Raw genomic sequence first — 23,310 nt, 5'->3', positions numbered from 1 at the left:
GTTATCTCTGCTTTAGATTACTTTGAAGTTATGCTGTTGTATTTGTTTCAGACTTGAGAAAGTCCTAAAAAGTGACATGAATTTTGTAAACTGAGTTAAGAAACAAAGCATATGGCACATACAATATCACTGAAAAAATATTCAAAATAAAATGTGGTCAGAATGCTATATGTACCTCTGGGTGGAGTTAGTTCAATCATGTTAATTTCACAGAAACCAACAGGGAAAATAGAAGGGGAAGTGGCATGGTAACAAAACCAATCAGACCCATCTGCTGCTTCTGAGCCATCAATCCCAATCATAAGATAGCCATCTGCTAAAACCTTTGTAAAGAAAAACAAAATTTTACATTAAATACCTTTAACTGTGTGATAAGGCTAGAAAGAAAGCATGCCATGTTTCAAAAGAGTGAAAAGTAACTCAACAATAATGAAGTACACTTAGAAGGACATTCAATTATAACAAAACAAAAAACTCCAAATCATACCTGTCTCCAAGATCGTGCGTACTATTGTCAAATGTACCTTTGTTAACTGCAAAGGTACGAGAGATGAACATTTCCTTTTCCTGATCTCTAGTTTATTTTTCTTGTGAAGATCAGTTCTACTTCTAGAACTTTGTAATTCAGTCTACTCTTTAGCTTGCAAGGATATTCTGCACACCATTAATCAGAAAAAAAGACTTGAGATCATACCCACACTCCTCATTGGTAAGGTTATGCAATTCTGCTAAGCTTTTTACATTTTCTTCCTCTTTTAAAACAGATTTCACATGGATGGGGTCCCTTTCAATCAAGCTAGGAAAAAAGTTTGTCCTTAAACTGTCTTCATAGACTTTTGCAAGTGAGCAAGATGAGATTTCTTTCTGAACAGCTGCACAACATCTGTTATAATTAGAAGATTGTCCTGCAAATTAATTTCACAAACATACTATATTCCAATTAAAGGTAAGGCTGAATTTCCAAAGATTAAAGTCAAAATAAAAAAAAAATTACATGAGTATATTCTTTTTCCTAGCAGTTGTATATAAACAATTAATGGACTTATTCCATAAACATTCACTGTGTGAATGAACTGCATTTGTTTTGTTTTTGAGCTTTTTGTTTCAAACCTGAATAAAGGTGAGTAAAAAAAGGATTCCTATCTACCTTCCCAAAAATACACATTTGTTTCCTTACCTTTCTAATAGTTGCCACACATATTGCCGAAAGGTTTAAGGGGTCTATAGCTTCCAATTTCATTCCTTCTTTAAACCATTCTCCAGCTGCATCAACCTCTTTTACCTAAAGAATCACATAACAGCACCAGAAGCTAAGAATCTAATAAGCCTGGAACAAAATATAACCCCACACCATCAAAGCAATCGATTGAAATACCTGTTCTATCATCTCTGCCTACGTCAAGGAGGCCAAATTAGGTAAGTGTTGAATAAAAAAAAGTAATGCTTGTGCTGGGCATATTTCCAGGACTTAAGTAGCACTTCAGGTCTGTTTTACGCACACCAGGAACTGAAGGTCCTCAATCAACTCTGAGAAAGTCAACTCTGAGAAAACAGTGTTCTTGCTAGCAAACTCACCTTCATAAATAAATGTGGGGGTGCATCAAAATGTCCATCCTGTTTCTTTGTAATATCTACAAGGAGTAATAGTACATATTATTCAGGAGTTTAGTTAATAGAGCAGACAGTATGTTTTTCTGAATATGCTAACTAGTACAATGCAACCATATTATTGGTGTGGAAGGGCCACAGTTTATAATAAGACTACCACAAAAATCTGGAGGACATAAGCTGTCTATTTTCCTTATTGAATTCTACCTGAAATACCTCTATAACACAATCGCATTTATGGAAAAAAAAATTTCCAATATTTATAAGACCACTTGATCATGTAACAAAATTGATACAAATATACATAGAAGCTTTTGCAAAAAATTGGCAAATAAACTGCACTATGTTACGACAGAAAATTATATATATATTTTTTAATATAATTATACATAATCACTTTAAATACATGCATGTAGCTGGTTTTAGCCAACTGTTGAATACTACTTTCCAAGGGGAATCCCTGGAACTCTGTTAGAGGCATTATTTCTGGGAAGTAGCACTGTTCTTGATTTCTCTAACTACTCTTATTTATAAATGGTTTAAGTGAAAGTTTAAGCGCTACGAAAACTGAAGGTTTTCCTGAAGGGATGCCTTGTGGAATGTTTTACAGAAATTCTGTTTCTGACAAGGGAAACAAGCTCAATGGAGCAGAGAAATATTAAAAAACAGACTTTTTTTGTTTAGAAACCGTAAATATTTCAGATACAAGTATTTTTGTATTTTAGACAAGGGCCTTAACTATGTACCATCTATTAGACTGTCACTTCATCTTCCCTGCCCATCTCCTTATGTCCTCTAAAACATGTAAATCTTGCAATATAAAAATAATATATTTTTATTGAGAGCATATAAGGGAGTCCTTAAACTTGCAAGTAAAAAAAAAAAATCCAGTATCTAATAGGATACTTGCCCATGTTGTATTGTACAAAAGAGACAAACATGAAGAAACTAGGAGTCTGTGGAGCAGGACAGTGTAATTCCAGGTATCATCATGAAAAATGAGGTTTACCATGCTTGAATATTGTAGTTCAAGGCCTTCCTGCCTAGGCAGTTTGTTAACCACCGTTTATCACTGAATCTTTCTAGATATTGACATACTACAAATCAACTAAAAATTTATTTTGGCTTTTCCAGTGCTGCAAAATACACTAATTATACTTTAACGGAAACTCCTAAATGTAATATAATTGGCAAAATGCCTGGGCTGCATTATATAAATTTTTAAAGATCATTATACAATTAATAAAACTAGCTTGAATAACATGACAGTACTGCTTAAGTCAGACTTCACAAGCCAATACTGCCCACAAAGACACGTCTAAAACACAAGCTTACCAGATCTTTTGAATCTGTGTCCTATGCTTCGAGACCAACCAATATGATGAATGAGTGGACTGTACATATGGCACCAGAAGTCATCAGTTTTGTCTTCGCTTTCTTCATACACCAATCTTAACCGTCCCCCAATGACACTTTCTACAACTGCTACCCTTGTTCGACAAAGGTGCGTTTTGTCAACAACTTCTACTCTCATGGAAGTTTTAAATGGATACTGCATACTCTCAGACACCTTAAAGTAATAGGAAAAAAAAAAAGTTCTGTAAGAATATACACTGCTTCTCCTTAGTCATCTGTCTTCTATTAAAGCGCAGTATCAATGCACTTCTCATTTAATTCAAGTACTTGTTAATCAACCTGCAAAAATGACAGAAACGATTTCTCTTATATTTCATTGTGCATGGGGAAAAAATGAAATGTTTCAGAAAACTAAGTAAAAAGACCCTACAATGTTTTAATTGTAGCAAGTTCAGCCCCTAATACAATTCTCACATAGGTTACAGGAGTTTTCCACTGACTTAATGAAAGTTTGTTCAGTTGTTAACAAGGAATAAAATTATCTTGAGGAACAATTTTAACAACAACAAAAAACCACCCAAGACAGTTTTTTTTTGCTTTGTCATCCACCCAAAATATAGCACTTTAAAAACAGGATTTAAATACTTTATTATAAAAGGCATGGAAAACAAACCTTCAACATTATTAAAGCTGGCCACTCACAAACATATTTCTTCATAATATACCAAAAAGAAAGGAAGAGAATGGAAATAGATGTTAGTCTGCCTTGTGACAATTACATTCCATTTAAAAATCAGTATCTGTCACTTGCCATTTCCATCATGAAATCCCCAAAGTGTTGAGATCTTGCCAATTTAATTTGGCTGCCAACTGAGCCAATTTTTAAATAGAAATGAACAACTACAGAAAGGTTTTTTGGTTTGTTTGTTTTTGTTTTTAAATATTAGATGCAGTGTAAGACAACAAATAAGTCTCATACTCCTACTAAAAGCTATGTACCATCTCACAATATTAGTAAGTAAACTTACAGCACACTATACAGGCAGCTGCCACATTTAAAGACATGACTTAAAAGACAGCAAAAAAAAAAATCTATTCTGGAGCAGATTAAAAATATTAACATTTAGAAGTATGTACTTTACTGTATCTAGATATGTGCTATATTAACACATTTTGTTCAGTTTCTTGAAATAGTGCATGATAAAAATAATTCCTGAATTAGAAAAATCAGTTTTAGTATTTCTTATGTATCACAGGGTAGCTTATTAGCACTTTTTTTTTTTTAAATTGGGGTATTTTAAAATTAAAATAGACTAACTAGTTTTTAAAGAAAATTGCTTTCTGCTAGAGGAAACAGTTTTCCAAACACATACTGACAAGTGCGGACATAAATGGAAAACAGAGATTCCAAGGAAAACTGTATTTAAGGGAAGAAACTACTATATCGTCTTCACTATAAAAGGAACTAATGTGCCATTTTAAAATACTTCAGTTCTTCACATTGTGCTGCAATTTCGTTTACAGTACATCATTGATATTGCATCAGCCTTACCTTCTGAGAAAAGTCAGGAGGAAGTGTTTTGGCACCAGTAAGTCGTTTCACTAGAAAAGCTTTCCAGTTTGTGTATTTGTGTTGGATGGCTGTTGCAAATGAAGGGGAAAAAATAAGCCACTGATTTTTAATTGTGTCCGTTAGAGACAATATTAGAGTCTGGAATATGTAAAGAAGAAATCCCAGATGACTGTTAAAAAGCCTGGATTACAATAATGACAAAAACCTCTTTAGAGAATGAATGCTACCCAAGATTAAGTTTATGGGTATGTCAGGGCAAAGAATTTAATAACAAAATATAAATAAAATCAGTGCATGTTCACATCACTGGTTAGCTAACTGCTTCTACCTTCATCTTAAAAACTTAAAAAGTCACATCAGATGGGCTACTCCAAGAAACATGTTCAGCATCAGTCAAGTCCTTATTTTTCCAAAAGTTAAAATGATTTATTCAAAACTGTTGGAAGAGTTGCTATGGTAAAAAAATACTTTGAAATCTGAACCATGAGCAAATGTAGTTTAATAAAGACAGACTTCTATATCAATCAGTAAGGCTACTAGTTACATACTTCGAGGAGGGACTAGGGGCTTCCCACTGGTTGCACACCAACCAACTGGGTGGATGTCAGACCCACAAACGTTGCACCAGAAGTCAAGACTTGAATCATTTTCAAAGCCTTCGTACCTTAGCAGAGCATTGTAGCCTGAAAGAAAGCAATCCCATTTAAAAAAGACAAAAATTAAACAAGATTATGAAAGATCTATTAATATTTCTTTACCAATCATAATGTATATTACGTTGGATTTTCTAGACTAGAACATTATTCTTATGTGACAGTGCTGCATGTTATTAATCCACAGAATGGATTACTTTGATAAATGTGCATGTACTATCATGTAAGTCAAATTTTAATTAAAATTCTTGAACTATAAACCTTTAGAAGTTATATGTAGGAGGACAAAATTAATTATCCACAGTATCTGCTTTTTTATATCTTAGCTATGTGACCTTGAATTTTTAACTGTACTTTTAACCAAGAAAAGTGATTTGTATAACGAGGCTTACTTGCTAGCTATTATACAATTTCCTGTCTCTTCATTCTGCACTGTTCTTACTGTACTCTGAGGCAATATTAAAAAAAACACAAACAGGCATTCTCGAGCTTCACTGAAACCACTGTAAAACAGTGTAACATAGTGATAATGCTAAAACATATAACCTATCGACACAGCTCTGACAACTTAACCAGTGTCAACATTCTACTAACCAGGTGACCACTGACTAAATTATTAGCTCTCTTCACACAGTTATTTTGATTATTTTAATACTTTCAACTAAAATATATTCACCTGCTAATTTTACAATTCCAGCTATCCAGAAGACTTTGGTAGGTAGGCTGCAGTCTGTGTTTGGAACCTCCACTCGCACTCCTTCTGAGATATCACCCCAGCATGTCCCCATAGGTGCCTATCATTTAAGGTAGGGGGGGGAAAAGTCACCAGTTCACCATGTGAAAATAATTTTTTTTTTTTTGGTTATATTAGTATTTTACAAGGAACTTAAAAAGACAAAACAATCAATACACAGGATGAGACATAAGCATATGTTTAGAAAAGTCATTCATGAAAACCTACTTTGGTTTTGATTTGAACCTTATGTGTAGTATTGTAACTGTATACAACTATTACTGTGTGTTTCCTGCAAAAACTATAGGATTCCAAGTTTAAAAATCTGTAAAGCACAAGCACAAATTGCATATACTCACAGGTCAGCTTTATTCTACTATGTTTCAACTAGGTGCAAGCTTCTGATTTTAGTGAGAACAGTGTAATTCCTCTGCACTTCTACTTGCAAGAAAATTGTGGTACTTTAAATTCATACCTGTACCTCAGACATTAAAATCTTTACATTCTGTAAATCAGAAACGTTCCTGAAAAAATGCCTAGAAGTTATTTCTTGAATCTATTCCAACAATTTATTATGGTGAGGTTTATCACCCATGGGTTCGCATCTCTCAGAGGAACAGACTTTCATATCAACTGCAAGAGATCATTCCATCAAGCAAGCACAAAGAATAGAAGGCTGAGTGGCACCTTTTTAATGAACGCCAAAAGGAAGTGCACAGCTAGATTCCTCACACACTGTCCCAAAGGTTTAGACTAATGTGTTAGTAACAAAAATACAAGCTTGACGAACTATTAAGGACTTGGGGAAACTGGAGATAAAAATTACATTCAGTTTGCTATCTCAAGAAGAATGTTTTGTTGAACAGAGCATCATGAAAAGATAGTCAAAGACGGTATTGTAGAGATATCAGAAGTGCACAGTGCTGAAGAATCTAAAACGTTAAAAGTGACTCAACTGAAGTTATATTGGTAACAAAATAGAAAAAGACTCAGTCTACATTAAACTAGAGATCACCAGGAAGGGAAAGATTTGTATCTGGGGTGTTTCAGAACAACAGTCATATCAATTCTAAGGTGTTCTGAGAAAAAAATTCTTATCAGCTCAGAGAATATCCAGGTATCACAGGGACAATTGAAGGGACCTTCTGGTTCTGTACCATAGTGGGCAGACAGTATTCTAAGGTTGTGTCTCATTTACAAAGCTCTTTGCAAACAGGGAACTTATCAGCTCAGTGGCAATAGCCTCCAACTTCACAGAATTTTGGCTGAGCCCTGCACGTGAAGAAAGTTGGATTAATTCTGAATGATTGGAAATCACAATACTGGAATTTTGCTGGCAATCAGCAATAGCCAACTAGCAGCACTAAAAGCCAAACTTATCTTAAAAAGGGATACTCTTCACTAGTAGAAATACTTGAGGCTAGGCATGCAAAACTTAAAAACTAGTTTTAACTATTAAAGGAAAAATAAGTTATTGCAAGCATGGCAGTTTCTTATTCTTGAAGCCTGGTCTCTTCATGTTCTGCTATGTCCCATCTACACCAGTCTAGACTGCAGAGCTCTTTTCTGTCATCTGGCAGACAGAGAAAAAAACAGCTTGAAAGATGATGGCTTATTTTCACACACAAAATATGCAGATACAGCTTCTTAATCAAGTCCTATTACATATTCGCGATCATCTCTAAATTGACATGTAGCTTTTTGAATTGAATTGGGGTGATAAACTTTTCAAACTGCATATTTTAGTAAATCTTGTTGCGTTGTATAGAGATACAGATGAGGCCAAACAATCAAAAATGGCAGTGCTGAATAATTTCATAATCCAGCTGCACTTAATTGAAATATATTTTACTGCCTGTGCATCTATTCAGTTGATTCAGAGAGAAAAGTATATCGAAACACTTCTCACATCAACTGGTAACGGAAACGTCACAAATCTTTATTTCTAGAACGTGGATTGGTATAGAGGGAAATAGCAGAAAGTTAAATTTGTCCTTGTCTGTGAAAATATTGGTTCTGCTAGTTCTCCTACACCAATCCATATGGCTCACCCTTTAGAAGAAGGACGCCATCCTGTGTAGCATCACTACTGAAATGCCAGATAACATTACTGTCCTGAAGTGATGGTTTACAGTATACCTGGTATACTGTGCCATCTTTTCCTTTTTCACTCATTATGAATATTCTTAAGGGAGGAAGACTGGATAAACCAGGGCTGTAACAGCCACCTTCCTTCATGTCTTCTCTGTCTTCATCTGATTAATCAATCAGTGATTGCACAGTGCTTTGAAAAACTCAAAGCACTACGTAAGTGTTAAGTCTTATTCATCTGCTGGCTGGAAGGGTAACTCTGAAGTCTGGATTGGCATTGTGCGAACTAGCAGAACCATAATTTACAGGTAAGAACAAATTTACCTTTCAGACTCATGACGAAGAGATCCACTTCATGTCACTCCCAAACAAGGAAGATCTGGTTCATCGCTTCCTGCTCCGGGAGATGACTTGGGAGGGTTTATCTGTGAGCTGCAGCTGCCTTCTCTGCAAGGTAAGTTGCAATCAGGAAGGTCCTGTTTGACAGGAGCACCTAAAGGCTGAGTATCCTCACATGCCTGGCTGAACAAAGATCTGGTGGGTTAAATAATTGGCTTTAAAAGTTCTGGATGGCACCGACATTGCCATGATTTCAGACTTGAAACTAGAACCAGGATTTTAATGGCAAAGCGATGCTACCAATTCCTGAAGCGTAAGGATACTATACTGATACCTTGTGTGTGAACAGTACCCCCGCAAAAGGTAATGCCAGAGAAGACAATGTGCAAAACGGTTTAAAATAAAAAGTTCAAAGCAAAGCACTGCCACCTAGTGTAAAATCCTGGAAATGCTTCCTTCGAGCAAATGATTTGCTTATTTATTTATTTTAATAACAAAAGAAACCAAAAGAATGAAAATATTTCAGCTCAGAATAAAATTAAACTAGAAGAAAGGCTAAAAAATTCTTAATTTCAGAAAACGTGCATCTCACTAGCAAGAGAGTAGAAAAGAATAATTACTATTAATTGTGCATTAAGTTGTACATTAATTAGTACTGACAACTCAAAGCACTGTATTTGCTTTCATTTCTAGGAATGATTTGAGCTAATAAAAGCAAATATAGAAAAAAGTAAAAACTGTTTAGAAGAAAATGACATTGGAATGCAGGTTAGCAATGAGCACATTGTATGTTACTAAGCTATAACACAATATTAAAAACATTAATTTAAGATTTTTTCCTCCTTGCATCAGCTACTGCAGTATGTCTGATTAACACAGTTTGACAAAACAAAGCTGCAAGGTGCACAAACTGTAACTCTGGCTTTGTCACAGGCTTCCTATAAGACAAACCAAAGCAGCTTCTCTACTTCAGTTTACTGAACTATAAAGTGAGCGTAGTTGTACTGTTGGCTAGTGAGTTTCATTAGTGTTACTCAACACTCAAGTCTGGAATGAAGGTGACAGGGAAGGACAAAAGCCACATTAAGGGCACCAAAAGACTTTGAAATTAGTTCTTCTCATACACAGAGATAAAGCGAACTTCAAGATTTAAATATTTTCATTCTAAAATGTAACTGTTTTAAATTGAAGAGGAAATAACTCCCGGGGCAAAAAAAAAAAAAAAAAAAGACCTGAGAAAATTACATCAGACCTGAAATACTGACGTATGCCAGGTTATTAAATAATCAATAAGCCAAATCCCACATCTTACAATTCCCTTAAATTTCCTTTAATATTGATCCCCATGTTCCCTATTCAAATATCCATACAGATATACCCAGTATAACAAGATACATATTTTATCTAATAGCAAATTTAAGGGTAGATATGTCATGATTTTACTGTCAATTCAAAACTTATTTTGAACAGAGTAAGCTTTATATATTCAATCTTGTGGACACACACAACATGTGCATGGAATCCATAATATGGATGGTAAACAAACATCCACTAATACAAACTTTTCATACGAATCAAAGCAATATAGTACACAGAAAACAGCAATAATCTTTCCAGACAGACAAAAAGAATATTGTTTCTTGTAATTATCAAGAGAGAGTAGAGGAGAGAGAGAGAAGGATCTTACAAGATACTACTCATGCGTTTTCAGATTCTGACTGGTTTAAATAATATATTTTTCAAGGACATAATTACAGTAAAACTAAATGCAAATCACACCCTTGTAACACTAACTAATGTCCACCAAAGAAGTATAAATCTCCAAAGGAGACTGCAGGAGTTGCATTTTACTTGTATAAAAAAGGAAAGTGAGGACAGAAAAGAAACAACATTCAGGCTTGGAAGCACTGTTGCCATGTAGCTTGTGAAAATTTTCAAGGTAAAATGTGAACATTAGTATTGTATCTGTTCACATTATTGGTGTACCATTCAATTTAATGAATGAAGCAGTTAAGAAAGGAAGATATAACTCCTTTTAATATAGAATGTTACAGCATAATTTACAAGTGACCTAACTATTCTAGCTGTATCTTAAGGATGCCACACATCACGAAGCATTTGTTGTTATAAGAGCACAGCCCACATCAAACAATACCTTTTGATATGTACTTCTGACATTACTTATTATAGCACATATGTAACTGTTAAAGCAAAGTGCAAACATGCTTACATAAGCAGGTGGAATTCGATACAAATTCACAAAGCTATACTAATGCAAGGCTCTGTTCTGGGCAATAGTTAGGGCCTCTAAGAATAAAGGGTGCTATTCAGAAAGTGCCAACTGCCAAGAGCCCTCAACTCCTACTGATTTATGAGTTGACAGGGCTCAGCATGAATTCCAGGACTGGACAGAAAATATGTCTCTCTCCTCCCTTATGGACAACTTCCATGAAGCAAAATGTTTGTTTTGATTGCAGTTTTCATCAGATAATTTTGAGCAAAATAAAACTTTTGTAAGACTTTTGTAAACATTTCAGCTTCCCAAATAAAAAAAAAAGTACGCTGAGAAAACACTGTCAGAAAATTTTTACTTAAAAGACAGAAAATACTGACAGTATTTTAAATGAGATCTCATAATTGGAATTTAACCAACACATTAAAGACAGATGCTGCTAAATATTTTCCTCATCCCCTAATTACATTCTGTAATGACTGAGGACTTTTTGTTCGGAATTCTTGTAACTCCAATACAAAGAAAACCAACCTCTTTAATTTCAGATTTATACAAAACCTCCATTTTCCTCTGTTTCTACACTACCTGGCAGCACAACTGACAGGGAGAATCTGACTAAAAATTAAGAAAAAAAAAAAAATCAAGTCCAAATATGTGACCAAAAGATCAGTTCAATATAATGGAGCAAGCCTGACTCAATCTAAAAAGCTTTTTGTAACTTTTTCTAATATCGCATGATCTGGTTGGTTTGATACTCGATGATTTTGCACCTTGAATGTGAGAAAAAGAATTTCACAAGTGCTTAAGAGTCCTCCTTTTACTTTTTTTCTTTGTTTATGAGAGCATTTATGATGAGAGTAACTGATAGTGTTCAGATTGGTTTTAAAGGACAGATAAAAACAAACATACCTATCTAAAAAGCAGGCATACTAACACAGTTTACAATGTCAGTTTCATAGTCCAAGGCCATGAAACATATTTGGATATGAATGTTTTGCAAAAATGAATTCAAGAATTAACATGGACTCTCTCTCTCTCTCTCATGCACACACACAAAAGGATAGCACATATTGAAAAATACTTACGTGTTTAAAACAGGTAACAGGAGCTGCTGTAAAGCTATTGCTATTGATGTAGTTACCCCAGCTGAAACCTTCCACAGGGACAGCTGCTAAGAGAAAGTTATTTTATTTAGGAAGCTGCTAATGAGCCACAAATCTTGTATTACCAAGAATTTGTTAAAGCTCTGTTTATATGCCATTACCTGCTTTAGTCTTTGCCTGGTTTTGTAAAGTTGCTTGGTACTGAGCGTATGCTGCTAATTTAGCCACTAAAGGTTGTTTTTGTAGAACTTTAGCCTTCTTTGTCGGAGGTTTACCCTAAAACAAAAAAAGCTAAGTAAATAAAGTCTTTCCAAACTCCCATCAGGAAATTTCCATAGGTCTGTAGTATATCCCTGGTACATTTAACTAAAATTAGAACAACACAGAATGGAAGTTGACTAAGTATCACAAAACTACATGCAATATTAAATAAATTTAAAAACCAGTAGCAAAGAATGTCCAAAAGATGACTTTTGTACTAGTATTCCAACTTGAACAGCATTATAGATTCATTGTTGTTTACCTGAAAAAAAGATATCTTTTATAAGCAGGTCAAAAGGAAGAACTTTTAATCTAATTTATACCAATGCAATTTCTTGGCATTTGTTGCAATGAATGTGAGATAGGATATAATGATATTTCCTGACATTTCTATCTCTTTTCTTCAATGTTACAAATATACCTTCATTTGATACCTTCATTCATTTGATTAATATTTTAAGTGAAGAGACCAAAACCCATTTTGCAAATCTATATAGTTAAGAAAACCCTCAAAACCAAAACAAATGATGCTAAATAAGCCTTTATGCTCTCTAAAGCCAGAAAATATCTTGGGTATGAGATGCATGGAATTTCAAGTCACTACATATGTAGACTGAAGATTTTTCCTGATCTTTTTCTTGCAGAAGGGCCACTGCAGCAGAAATAAAATAAGGAGTCAGTATGCTCTGGAACTTGCTCTGCTGAGCAAAGTAATTTGTTCATGACTGATACAGTTCTGAGTTTTGGCTTACAAAATCATTCATGTGAAAATTTTAATGTGTTAAGAAACCTGACTTATCTTAAAACATCATGCAAGTTTTACAAACACAGACTACAATAAGTATATAAAGAAAATGGTGTCTGTACCGCTACCTGAAGTCTGGCCAGAATGCTGGCCTTCTTGGAGTTCGATGAATAGCTTCTAGAGCATGACACACTGCAGAAGCGTTTTGTTTTAGAGTAAAAAGCATCACGGACACCAACCATTCCACACATCTCGCATGTAGCTAATCAGAGGAGAGAAAAAGCCAAATGTTAAGAGTGTAATAAAGACTTCAGTAAAAATTCAGAACAAAGACAACATAAGGAAGGTCCTGTAGGTGGCACCGCCGAACAGTTTCTTAGGGTCTGACCCCAGAGAGAATTACACAGAAAAGTAACTTAAAATAAAAATACCACCACAAATGTCAGTGAAATACTAAGAACCTCAAGTTCATTGGTGAAAGGGTGCCTCTTTTCTGCTCCCTATTAATTTTACCACTGGCAGAAGTGAATGACCCAGCTAAATTGGCTAAAGCAAATTTCTGTGTTTTCATGGTTCTCAAGGAAACGTCTGCTTTGAAGCTGGGCCTGCCAATCTTGATTTCCTCTAAATATTTAATACTTCCGACCTGAAATAAAACCAGATCTCTTTTTTGAATCATAAATTACTATAGCCAAAGTACCCCAGCCCACCAATATTCTCTTCTAGCTTTGAGGTTGACAGCATCACCCACTGAGTTGTTCCATGATGAATAAGAGTTTGTGACCAACTTATGCCAATGAGACAGTATCAAGATTTTACCCAGAGAGCGCTCTACTAATCACCAATGATTTTGGCTAAAATACTTTTTCCCCCGATGATAAAAGCAATCTCTCCTTTTTTTATTTTTTCCAGTATACTCTAGCTCACAGCTAGTGGGTAGTGAACAGGTATACGCTGACAGGCTTTATACAGTAGCAGTAACAAAGTTTTCCTAGTACAGGAAGAAATATATTTTAATATATTGTATATATAACATAAAAGGTAGAGAGAATATATGCCCAAGTGTAGAGAGAACACGCTGACATTTTCCTCAAAGCTCAAAGAATAAAAACAGTGTACATGAGAACAGACAAATGCATATGCATATATACACAACATACATTTGATGGGCGGATGGATGTTCCCATACTATTTCTTTCCTGACAGCAAGATTCAAAAAAATCCATCTTATTTCACTTTAGCAAAAACCAAACAATTCCCCCCTCCCAAAACAAACCAACCCCAGCCCTTCAGCTGTTTTGGTCCCTTTTCAATTGGGACCAACACTTGGGATTGGACCCTCACATCCCACAGCACAGGCTAAAAAACATAACTATCAAACTCTTTGTACTCATGCACCACATACTTACCCATGCCAGATTTGCCATCTGGATAAGTATAGACCTGTCCATTGTTCTTTATAATTGGGAGACTGGACGGCAAAGGAGCAACCTCCTCTTCGCTCTCATCTGAACTGGAGCTGCTGCTGGTGTCCTCACTACAACTATCATAACCGTCAAACATCCCGAATGAATCACGTCTTTTCCTTTCTGCTCGTGAAGTATGTTCTGTCTAAAAATTAAAAACAAACAACAAAAACCCCAAAGAATAGCAGAGCATTCCGAACACAAATATTTCAAAGTCAAGCTTAAAAAGTTTCAAAGGTCAAAGTCAGCCTTCAAAAGAAGATGTACTAGCGAACTGCTTTATCAGCACAGAGATATGAGCCATATATTGCCACTTAAATTAGTATTGGTATAGTCAAAATTAGCCAATTTTGGTATTGTGATATACAGGAAGAAAAATCTGTCTCAATCCACTGAGAATACACAGTAGCAAGTCCATACATTTCTTTTTCTTGGTCTCTTCAGAGTTCATTAAACCTGATGTGCTGAATAATGACAGCCACACAGATCTTATATGCAAATGAGCACATTCCAGATGGCTGCAGCCAATTTCACTAAGATTCATTCATTTGAGAAAGCTGGGCAGAGAAAAGACAGTTCAACCAAGAGGGCACTTATTCCACAGGAACAAAAATGAGAGTATATCTGTGCTCTCATTGGCTTGTGGGGTTATCGATAAACCACTCAGCTTCCCTATGATTCAGCTTCTCACGTGTGAAACAGCAATACCTCTCTACCTCACAGGGATGTTCTGAGGATTAATACATTAACAATTATGAAGAGCTCAGTTACTATGGCAATAGGGTCTGTATAAATGCTAAAAGATAGAAAGGTGACTAATTTGCCACTGTCATATACAAAAACTTGTTACATAATAGTTTTCCTACAACCAAAAAATCTGAGGTCAAATAAAAACATACAATTTTGAAGAAGCATAACAGTTAAGCAATTTCCAGCACAGACATTAAAGAAGTATAAGCAATAGATTAACTGATGTCTTTTTTCTGATGCACATCCAATACATGCATTTTAATACAGCAACAATTTTCATTTTATTAATATCTTACACAGCTCTACTGAAACAAGGCTACTGCTACGTGAGCTGCCCTCATTAAGCTAAAAAAAAATTTTTCAAAGTATTTCCATTATCCTTAACAGTATCTACTAAGTTTGAGAGGAAATAACAGATAAAGAGAAGACAAAGAAAAATTCTGCAATAGAAGCACAAGTTAGGAGAATGAAGTACAGCCAAGAAAACAGAAAAAAATATTAAGAAAGCCTTTGCCTCTAATTCCTAATTCCTTTTCCAAGAGTTAATTTTATTTAAGTCATTGCAGACAGAAAAATAATAATATGTGATCAGACTTTTTCTTCTTAAATTGCATTTGGATTCATAGCTTTAAGATTTCATCACAGTAATTCCCCAAATCCCTTTCCTAGAGAGTATATGCCTGAACATCTTTATTGTTGGATCTCATCCGAGCCTTTTTCTGCCATGCTATCCCTTTATTATAATATTCTCTATTCTCCTTTGCAATCTGACTAAATCCTATTATGGAAGGATTTCCTTATAGTTAAAAGGGAAAACTGATTTCCACACTGACCCAATCCTAGCATCCAATTAAAAAAAAAACAAAAACCAACAACAAAAACCAAAACAACAAACAAAAGCCAGTAAGCACAAAAGGTTATGCCATAAGGTAAACAAATTTAAAACACTTAAAGCAGCTCTGAAACAAAACAACAAAAAAAGTCACTGTAATGTTAATTATGCACACATTCCTCAGCCAACAACTCAAAATTATATTAAAACCAATCAAAGCTTAGGATAGGGTATAACTTAACAACTCCTTGAAGGAACTGACATCTGCCTGAAGTAGCTAGGGTAACAGTCGCAATCATTAGAGGAAACACTGAGCGACGGCAGAACAAAACCTAGGCCTGACCTGCACTGGTAACAAGTCTTACCTGTACACTATTACTGATGCTATTTAGCCAACAAGATGCAAGATCAGTTATTTGTTTGTGTGTGCACGTGTGGGTAGATTAAGGCAGAAGTTGAGCACAACGTTGCCATGGATACAGTGTTCTGCGAACAGTGCCAGTAATTTACAGATCAGAACACGAAGACTAGTCATCTTCCTCAAGATTTCATGTACTCCTTAATGTCTCACAATATTTAACTTTCCTTGACCACAGTCTCCACTAAGAAATAAAACGCAATACCATATTAACCATTCGCAACAGTAATACCAGAACACCATGATGCCTTCTAGTGTTATGGAGAGATATTAGTGGTGCTTCAGAGCCCACAGGCAGGATCTCCTTCCTCATTCACTCATCCTCCATAAGTCAGCTGATCTGATTTCACTGAGAGATTAGGGCCTGTCCCACATAAAGGAGGACTTCAACCCTTTAGTGGAGGCTGCAGGAAAAGGTAGTCTCGGGACACCCCTTTTCCAATTCCAGACTGGAGAACTCTGGACCCACATGGCAGTTCTGCTTTGCCCAGTACTCTGCTGGCAGAGGTCTGAAACGCTGCAGCAGCTCAGAAGAAGGGAGAGAAGTGCAGCCCATTCCCAGTCCCTCCAACTCGCAATGCTACAGTACAGAAACTCTGCAGCCAGCACTGCTCCCGCTGCAAGGGAAGGTGAAAGAAGACATGGGAGGTTGGAGGCAAGATGAAGGACCAGCGGCACAGAAGGGAAGACAGGCTGCTCTAGGCAAGTTGAAGCATGGTGCAAGATTACAATTGCAGATACAATAGCACAGCTGGCTCTTTTTTTTTGTTCTTCTTTTGCATCACATATATTTAGAACCTCAATATTACTGCCAAGCCCTCTTTGCCAAAATATCCACAGATGAGAAAGAAAATATTTCCACTTTCTATATGGGAAGTTGGGCCCTCTACTAAGAAAATCATTATTCAGCGGGTTCCTAAAGAACAGTCAAGTTTGTTGAGTTTAACTACACTGTCAAAACAAGTCTCATATATCACCTTTCCATTTACTTTATATTTGGCCAAATTGTCCCAGTTCAAAGTTATGAGCGATTCAAAACAGCAGCTTTGCTTATTGTTTTAAAATAATACTGTAGTTTTTATGAAACATTTTTATCCAAGCTTTTGCCAGAAGATAACCATGTTTGCCAGACAATTTACGTAGAACATTCTTAATGTTCATTTATAGTTGTTATATGGATTGTAATTCTGGGGAAACTACTCAAAATATGATTTGTGAGACTTGGAAAAGGTACAGTTTTGCAACAAAAAAATACAAAGTACTTTGTGCGCAGAAGTAGGTGGAAGTTAGGCAAGATGATATGCAAATACCTACGCTGGAATTTTGTTAGAGCATATCAAAATATTTCTATTTTGATAATAAACACCACTACGGTTCTTTAACCCATGTTGAGAGACAGCATTTGTAGAAACAAGCGAACAACACATGGAATTCCTGATAACCCTTCCTGGAGAACTTAGAGGTCCCTATTCATTTGCAAACCCTCTCTAACATCTGAAACAGAAAAGAGCTGGGGTATAACTCTGAACTCAAAGGTCAAAAAAGGCATCCTTACAACAAGGACAATACACATCTCAAACAGAACCATAACTGAGATAAAGCAGCTGCTTCGGTAACAGCAGCAGCCTGCAATTCCTGCTGAGTTCTTGCAAGTGATGAGCAGCAGTGTGCCTTATCAGCTGACTAGCAATATCTTGCCTGTCTGACAAAAAAGCACCTCACCATGGTAGCTACAGGGCCTCTATGAATGGAAGCCTCAGAAAGAACAGCTTACTACTCTGCAAGGTGTTCCCACTGAATTTTGAGTCACTGTCCATGACAATGCAGTCCTTCACCCAAAAAAGCTACCAGAGGCTAACAGTAGTAGTAACTTGATCTAGCAGTTACAACCATAGTAAGATCAATGCATGTTTCAGAACACAGGCATACAAGGAAAAAAAAAAGTTTCCTACTCTCAGAAGTGTAGTCAATCAGGAGCTGGTGGAAGGCCAGGACTTCGGTAAAGTTGATAAGGGGGATTCAGGCTGGAACGCAGAATGTCTAATAAAAAAATTGTTGTCCTTGGGAGTGAAACACATCCTGGAGAAATATGTAAGCTAATTAAGATGTTTTGGGAACAATCTGAAGCTACCAGTAGAAGTGTGATAAGAAACACCCTCACGTGAACTATTCTCATTATAATACTAAAAGTGACACCCCTTGAGCTGGAGACCCCGGCCCAAGCAGAGAGCCCTCACCTTTGGGCATGCGCAGAATGTTGAAGTAGTACTGTAGCTTTAAGAGTAAGACAAGAAAATGTAGACCAATGGAAAACTGCTTTGTGTAATTACTTATGCATATGTATAATTAGACTGTATAAATACTGTACCTGTATGAACGAGTGGTGTGCTAGCTTTGTGGAATTACCACCTAGCACCCGGCTTTGCACAAAGCTTGAAATAAATCGGTGTCTCGGCTCTGTGTGCATATTGGGTATTGCACACCAGGTAACGAACTCCGTTTGAGAGACAACAGAAGCTGGATTTAGCACTAAAAAGTCATGCTGAGGAGGCTGTCTTTTCCTCAAAACTGAACCAGATCAGTGTCCTTCACTTCTAACAAATGAGGGAATAGTATCCTGCCTATCTGCAAAACATTCTTTGAGCAAGAGTCTGGCTTACTCTAAAATTTAGAACCTTGTAGCTGATTAATACCAAAATGGCAGTAGCTTAAGTAACTCCACCACTAAGAAAGAGTCTACTAGTACATTAAGCAGAAGCGATGCACAAACAAAAGAACAAGACAAACTTTTAGGCATACTGGCTAAGGCTTACTTTCCTAATGAGATTACCGGTTCCTCAACAGGAAAGATTTTTAGTCAGAGCAATACAAAGTCTAGGGTAAGCGGGACTGGCAAATAAGCCTGTACGACTATTTGCTTGGGGGTTTTCTTGCATACTTTTCTTTATTGAAGGGATGGGTGGAGAAAGGAACTGTTAAGAACTGCCTTCTTATTCTGCCCCACTTCCCATTTTCCTGTTCTTCCTCTCCTCCCTGGGAATAGTTGGCAACAATGTATTTTTAAGAAATACCCTTAATTAACCATTACACAAGGCAAATGGCACGATAAAAGAATATAGTTAAGAAAACCGGTTTCCCTAAAAGCAGGAAAGCAACTCTAAACAAATATGAAAAATAACTAGTTTCTCACTCTCTTAACATATACTGTTATATACATACAGTTCAATTTGGTCAGCACATTATAGCATACGTTCTTTGAGCGTAATAGCTATTCTTTCAGCATAAAAAGTTGGTCACAAAGGGTCAACAATGCATGGCCAAAACACAAAATAAAACTATTTAATGTTAATTAGACATCAAATACTTACTCAGGAAATTACTTTGGTGTCTTGATGAAGACTACGCTCAACTACTGGCAAAATTTATGAGAAAATGTTTTGAAGGTGAAAACTTGCTACAAAAAATACCCCATGATTAAGTAACCAAGCTTCTTGCCCCCAAATAAGTGCATCCTGGCCAAAGGAGGATGATCCAGAACAGTCACAGAAAGGTTTCAAACCACTCAAAATGGTTGTTAGTACTGAATCAATTTGGTGCTTGAACTCAGAAAGGTAGCAAATTAGAGCTTTGAGTACAAGAGCTGTAGCTTAACAAAGGCCTACCAGCACCTATGCAGATAGGCATCACTTTCTAGATACAGATCTAACCCCCAGAAACATGACAGAAGTATGGACAGATGGTATTTGAGGCCAAGGTCAACAATGAGGTCACCACAACCTTCAAGCCAAGGGTCTGTGACAAGACACATTTACTTTAATCACATATCCTTAACAGATCATGCATTTCCCATAGTGTATTTCCAAGTGTGGTATTAAATTTGATGCACAGTTTTGTTTTCAAAAGTTCATTAATATTTTATGCTACAAGCTTGGTTTTAGCTCCGGATGTTAGCATTAAGGAAACAAGACGATGGAACTAATTTATTACAACTGAATGTAAGCTGGCCAAAATAATTTACTGTAGTAATACTAGCTTGCCCCCTGTGGAACTGAAGTCTAATCGTGCCTCATAGCATGACAAAAAAAGAAAATTCAAACATGGTACCAATTTAAAGAAAACATACTTTCAGCTTTCATTAAAAACAAACAAACAAAAAACCCCCAAAGCTAAACATCTTGGGATTCCTGGAAATCAGAACCAACCAAACTTACTTTTTTATATAAGCAACTCACCTCTATCTGGAAATGTGCCTTCCACTCTTATTATAAGTAAAATCTCTGCTGGAAAATTACAGAAATGTTTTTTCCTGTCTCTTCATTTGCTATGTATGACAGCATTTTGTCTGAAGCCAGTTTCTGCTGTTTGCCAATGGTTTTGTCCATAGCCTCTTCCCCAGGGGGTTTCACACAAGAGGGGAGACTCTTTCATAAAAAAATATATCAAATTAGCAGGCAATTTTGGAGGGGGTGTGTGATGATTAATATGTGAAATATCTGAGTTTTGAGAAAACTGAAAATCTGTTACAAACTCCATTATGTTTCTACAAAGCCCTTAACAGGAATATCTGGAAGAGGCAAATATTTCACTTTAAACACTGTGTTACCATTAAAAAAAATTTAAATGTAAAAAACAAAAAACCAACAGCAACCCAAAACCAAAGTCTTCAACAGCTGAATTCATTCCATGTGCTCAGAGCCAGATTCAGCAAAATATCACACATGCCCAGAGTGTACTGACTGACTTACCTGAGAAATGTAGGTATGCAGTAGCAGTTTGCAGAAGGTATCAAAAGCCTTGCAAAATTAAATCAAATTTTAGAAGGTAAGAGAAATGAAAGCCAAAGAGAGGGAACTTTTGTACATATTTGCATTACTGACACAGTCATCTAGCTCCTTAGGGAACCACAATGAAGAGAATTCTTACTTTCAGTCTACGATCCTTTTGCACATGCACAAGCCTACACACTCTCAAGAACAACACCTAAACTATTCTTGTGGCATAAACAGTAACTTCCACATAGGAGAGTATATACCTCTGCTATGTTTCCGTACAGCTTACACTACACACTTCCTCAAAATGATCTCTAGGCAGAAGCAACAAGTAAAGACTAACAACCTACCAAGTTTGATTGCTTTTTTGAAAGGAATATATTGTTTTAGTTCCCATTTAATGTTCCAGATTAGACTCTCTCATAGCCTTTTTATTCCATTCCTTACAAGTTGAAATCAGATTGTTATAAATGGATACAACAAACAAGTAAGTAAATGCAGGTTCTCAAACCTGCAGAATAATCTTAATTTAAAATACAGAAGACTGCCCTGCAGCTTTCAGTTTTACCTGGTTTTAGATGTGAAAAATCACAAGGGCTGCCACCCACATTTTAAATCGTTATTTTAAAATTAATTACTTTTTCACACGCAGTAGTTTCTACCGTAATCAGCATATGCTTTGCAGCAGGATTTTTTTATTTAAAGCCACACTGGACAGAAATTGCTACACTTTAACACATTTCCAGCAACAAGCTGAAACTGGTTTCACGGGTTTACTGCTCTTCACATTAAGAAGAAAGTCACAATATAAACAGTCATAAAAATTACATGGGGGGGGAACCTGGATGCAAAGAGTCCAAAACTTTTGAAGTGCTAATATTAAAGAATACTCTACAGCACTTAAAACGAGCACGACTAGAAAACTAAATCTTAAAGGCTTTAACGACAAGAGGAAGTTGCTGAAAGACCAGCACTTCAGCGGACCACTGCAAGAACGCGTACCCGAGTACGCCAGTATCGCTCCGTACGAGATAAGCTGAAACTTTTTACTACCGACCCTGACTGCCGGCAGGAAGAAGGGGAGGAAGGAAAAAAAAAAAACCAACCACCCCCCCCAGCCCGGGAAGGCCGGGGCAGAGCGCAGCGCTCCGCCAGCAGCCGCGATCACAACAAAGGGGAGCCGCCGCTGTCCGCCTCCACGTGCCCGCAGCTCTCGGCGGGTGACAGGCTTCGCAGCGCTGCCAGCGCCCACCCACGGCTCCCCCCGCGCCCCCCAGCCCCGGGGGGCCCCTCCGCCTCGGGCTGCCCCCGCTCCGCGGGACGGCTCGGCTCCGCAATAAACTTTTCGCAACAGCGCTCCGCAGAAAGCCAGCCCCGCTCCGCACCCCGCGGGGGGCCGGCACGGCGGAGCCCCCCGCCCCGGGCTGGCACCCTCCCCACCCCCCAAGCCGCGCCGTGCCGCCCCCTCCCCGCCCCCACAAAAGCCGGAGGGTGCTGGGGCTGCTCCTCCCACACCGGTGCGGCCGCCGGCCTCCCCAGCACAAGCACCGAGAACGGCTGCTCAGCCCCCAGCCCCCAAGCCCGCCGCCTACCCTCCCCAGGGCTACCCCCATGCCCTGCCGCGGGCACCCCGCCGCTCCCCTCAGGCGCCGGGGGCCCCGCTTGCCCCTCAGCAGCACAGCCCCCGCGGCGGCTGCAGCCTCCCCCGGGCTGCGGTACTCACCAGGTCCTTTGTGTTTTCCATCAGGCCCTCACGGGCAGGAGACGCCCGCTGCCTCTGCCCCCTCCCCTCGGCTCGGCCCCCTCCGCCTGCCGCCTCCCCCTGCGAGGGGCCGGGCCCGGCGGGGCAGGAGGCGGCCTGGAAAGTTCAGCCTCTCACCCAGCCGGAGAAAGAAACCCAACTCCCTGCGCCGGGATATCAACAACATTAGCATAACGCCTCATGCGCACGCGCAGCGCCCGGCCCACCGCGCGCCCTCATTGGGCTCCCAGCTGTTTGGGGCTTCCTCGCTCGCCGTACCCCCTCTGGGGGAAACCATTCGGAAACGGGGGGGCTCAGCGCCAGGGTAGAGGCTAGGGGATAAAAGCAGCCCCGCCGTGGCTCGCTTTGCCTTTCGGTGGATGACGGCACGCGCGGGGCGGCCGCTGGGCCGCCGGTGAGGGGCGGTTGTTGTCACACGGGGCGCGGGACCCCTCTAGGCGCGCAATGGAGGGGCCCAGCCATGGGCCGCGTCACGTGGAACGCGGGGTGGGGGGAGGGGGAAAAGGAAGGCAAAGAAAGGAGGTCACGTGACAGTGTCTTGTGGAAAGTGGCCGGGTCACGTGGGATAGCGAGGGGCAGCGGCGCGAGCCTATCCCGCTCGGGGGGCGGGGCAAGGAA

The 23,310-nt window shown here is 38.2% G+C and overlaps 1 protein-coding gene across 17 annotated transcripts in view; it reads right to left on the bottom strand.

Annotated features, from left to right (window-relative positions):
- Positions 1-22,909, bottom strand: part of MBTD1 (mbt domain containing 1) — a 40,761-nt gene extending 17,852 nt beyond the window's left edge. Inside the window, exons 1-14 of one of the 17 annotated variants that reach the window (XM_072881459.1) lie at positions 22,654-22,906; positions 20,907-20,954; positions 20,394-20,582; positions 14,105-14,306; positions 12,818-12,957; positions 11,851-11,965; positions 11,672-11,757; positions 5,867-5,984; positions 5,086-5,220; positions 4,517-4,605; positions 2,944-3,178; positions 1,576-1,631; positions 1,178-1,282; positions 176-323 (exon numbers count right to left, since the gene is read on the bottom strand). In XM_072881459.1, the coding sequence (XP_072737560.1) occupies positions 176-323; positions 1,178-1,282; positions 1,576-1,631; positions 2,944-3,178; positions 4,517-4,605; positions 5,086-5,220; positions 5,867-5,984; positions 11,672-11,757; positions 11,851-11,965; positions 12,818-12,957; positions 14,105-14,258 (1,381 nt within the window). In that variant the 5' untranslated portion in view covers positions 14,259-14,306; positions 20,394-20,582; positions 20,907-20,954; positions 22,654-22,906. Of the gene's footprint in view, positions 1-175; positions 324-1,177; positions 1,283-1,575; positions 1,632-2,943; positions 3,179-4,516; positions 4,606-5,085; positions 5,221-5,866; positions 5,985-11,671; positions 11,758-11,850; positions 11,966-12,817; positions 12,958-14,104; positions 14,307-20,393; positions 20,583-20,906; positions 20,955-22,653 lie in introns of all 17 variants that reach the window. The other 16 variants (XM_072881448.1, XM_072881446.1, XM_072881449.1 and 13 more) reach the window with 16 other exon arrangements.
- Between the last annotated feature and the right edge of the window lie 401 nt (positions 22,910-23,310).

Source organism: Ciconia boyciana, chromosome 16 (genome assembly GCF_034638445.1).
Source record: "Ciconia boyciana chromosome 16, ASM3463844v1, whole genome shotgun sequence".
Lineage (NCBI taxonomy): Eukaryota > Metazoa > Chordata > Aves > Ciconiiformes > Ciconiidae > Ciconia > Ciconia boyciana.
This window is presented reverse-complemented; position numbering and strand designations above follow the sequence as displayed.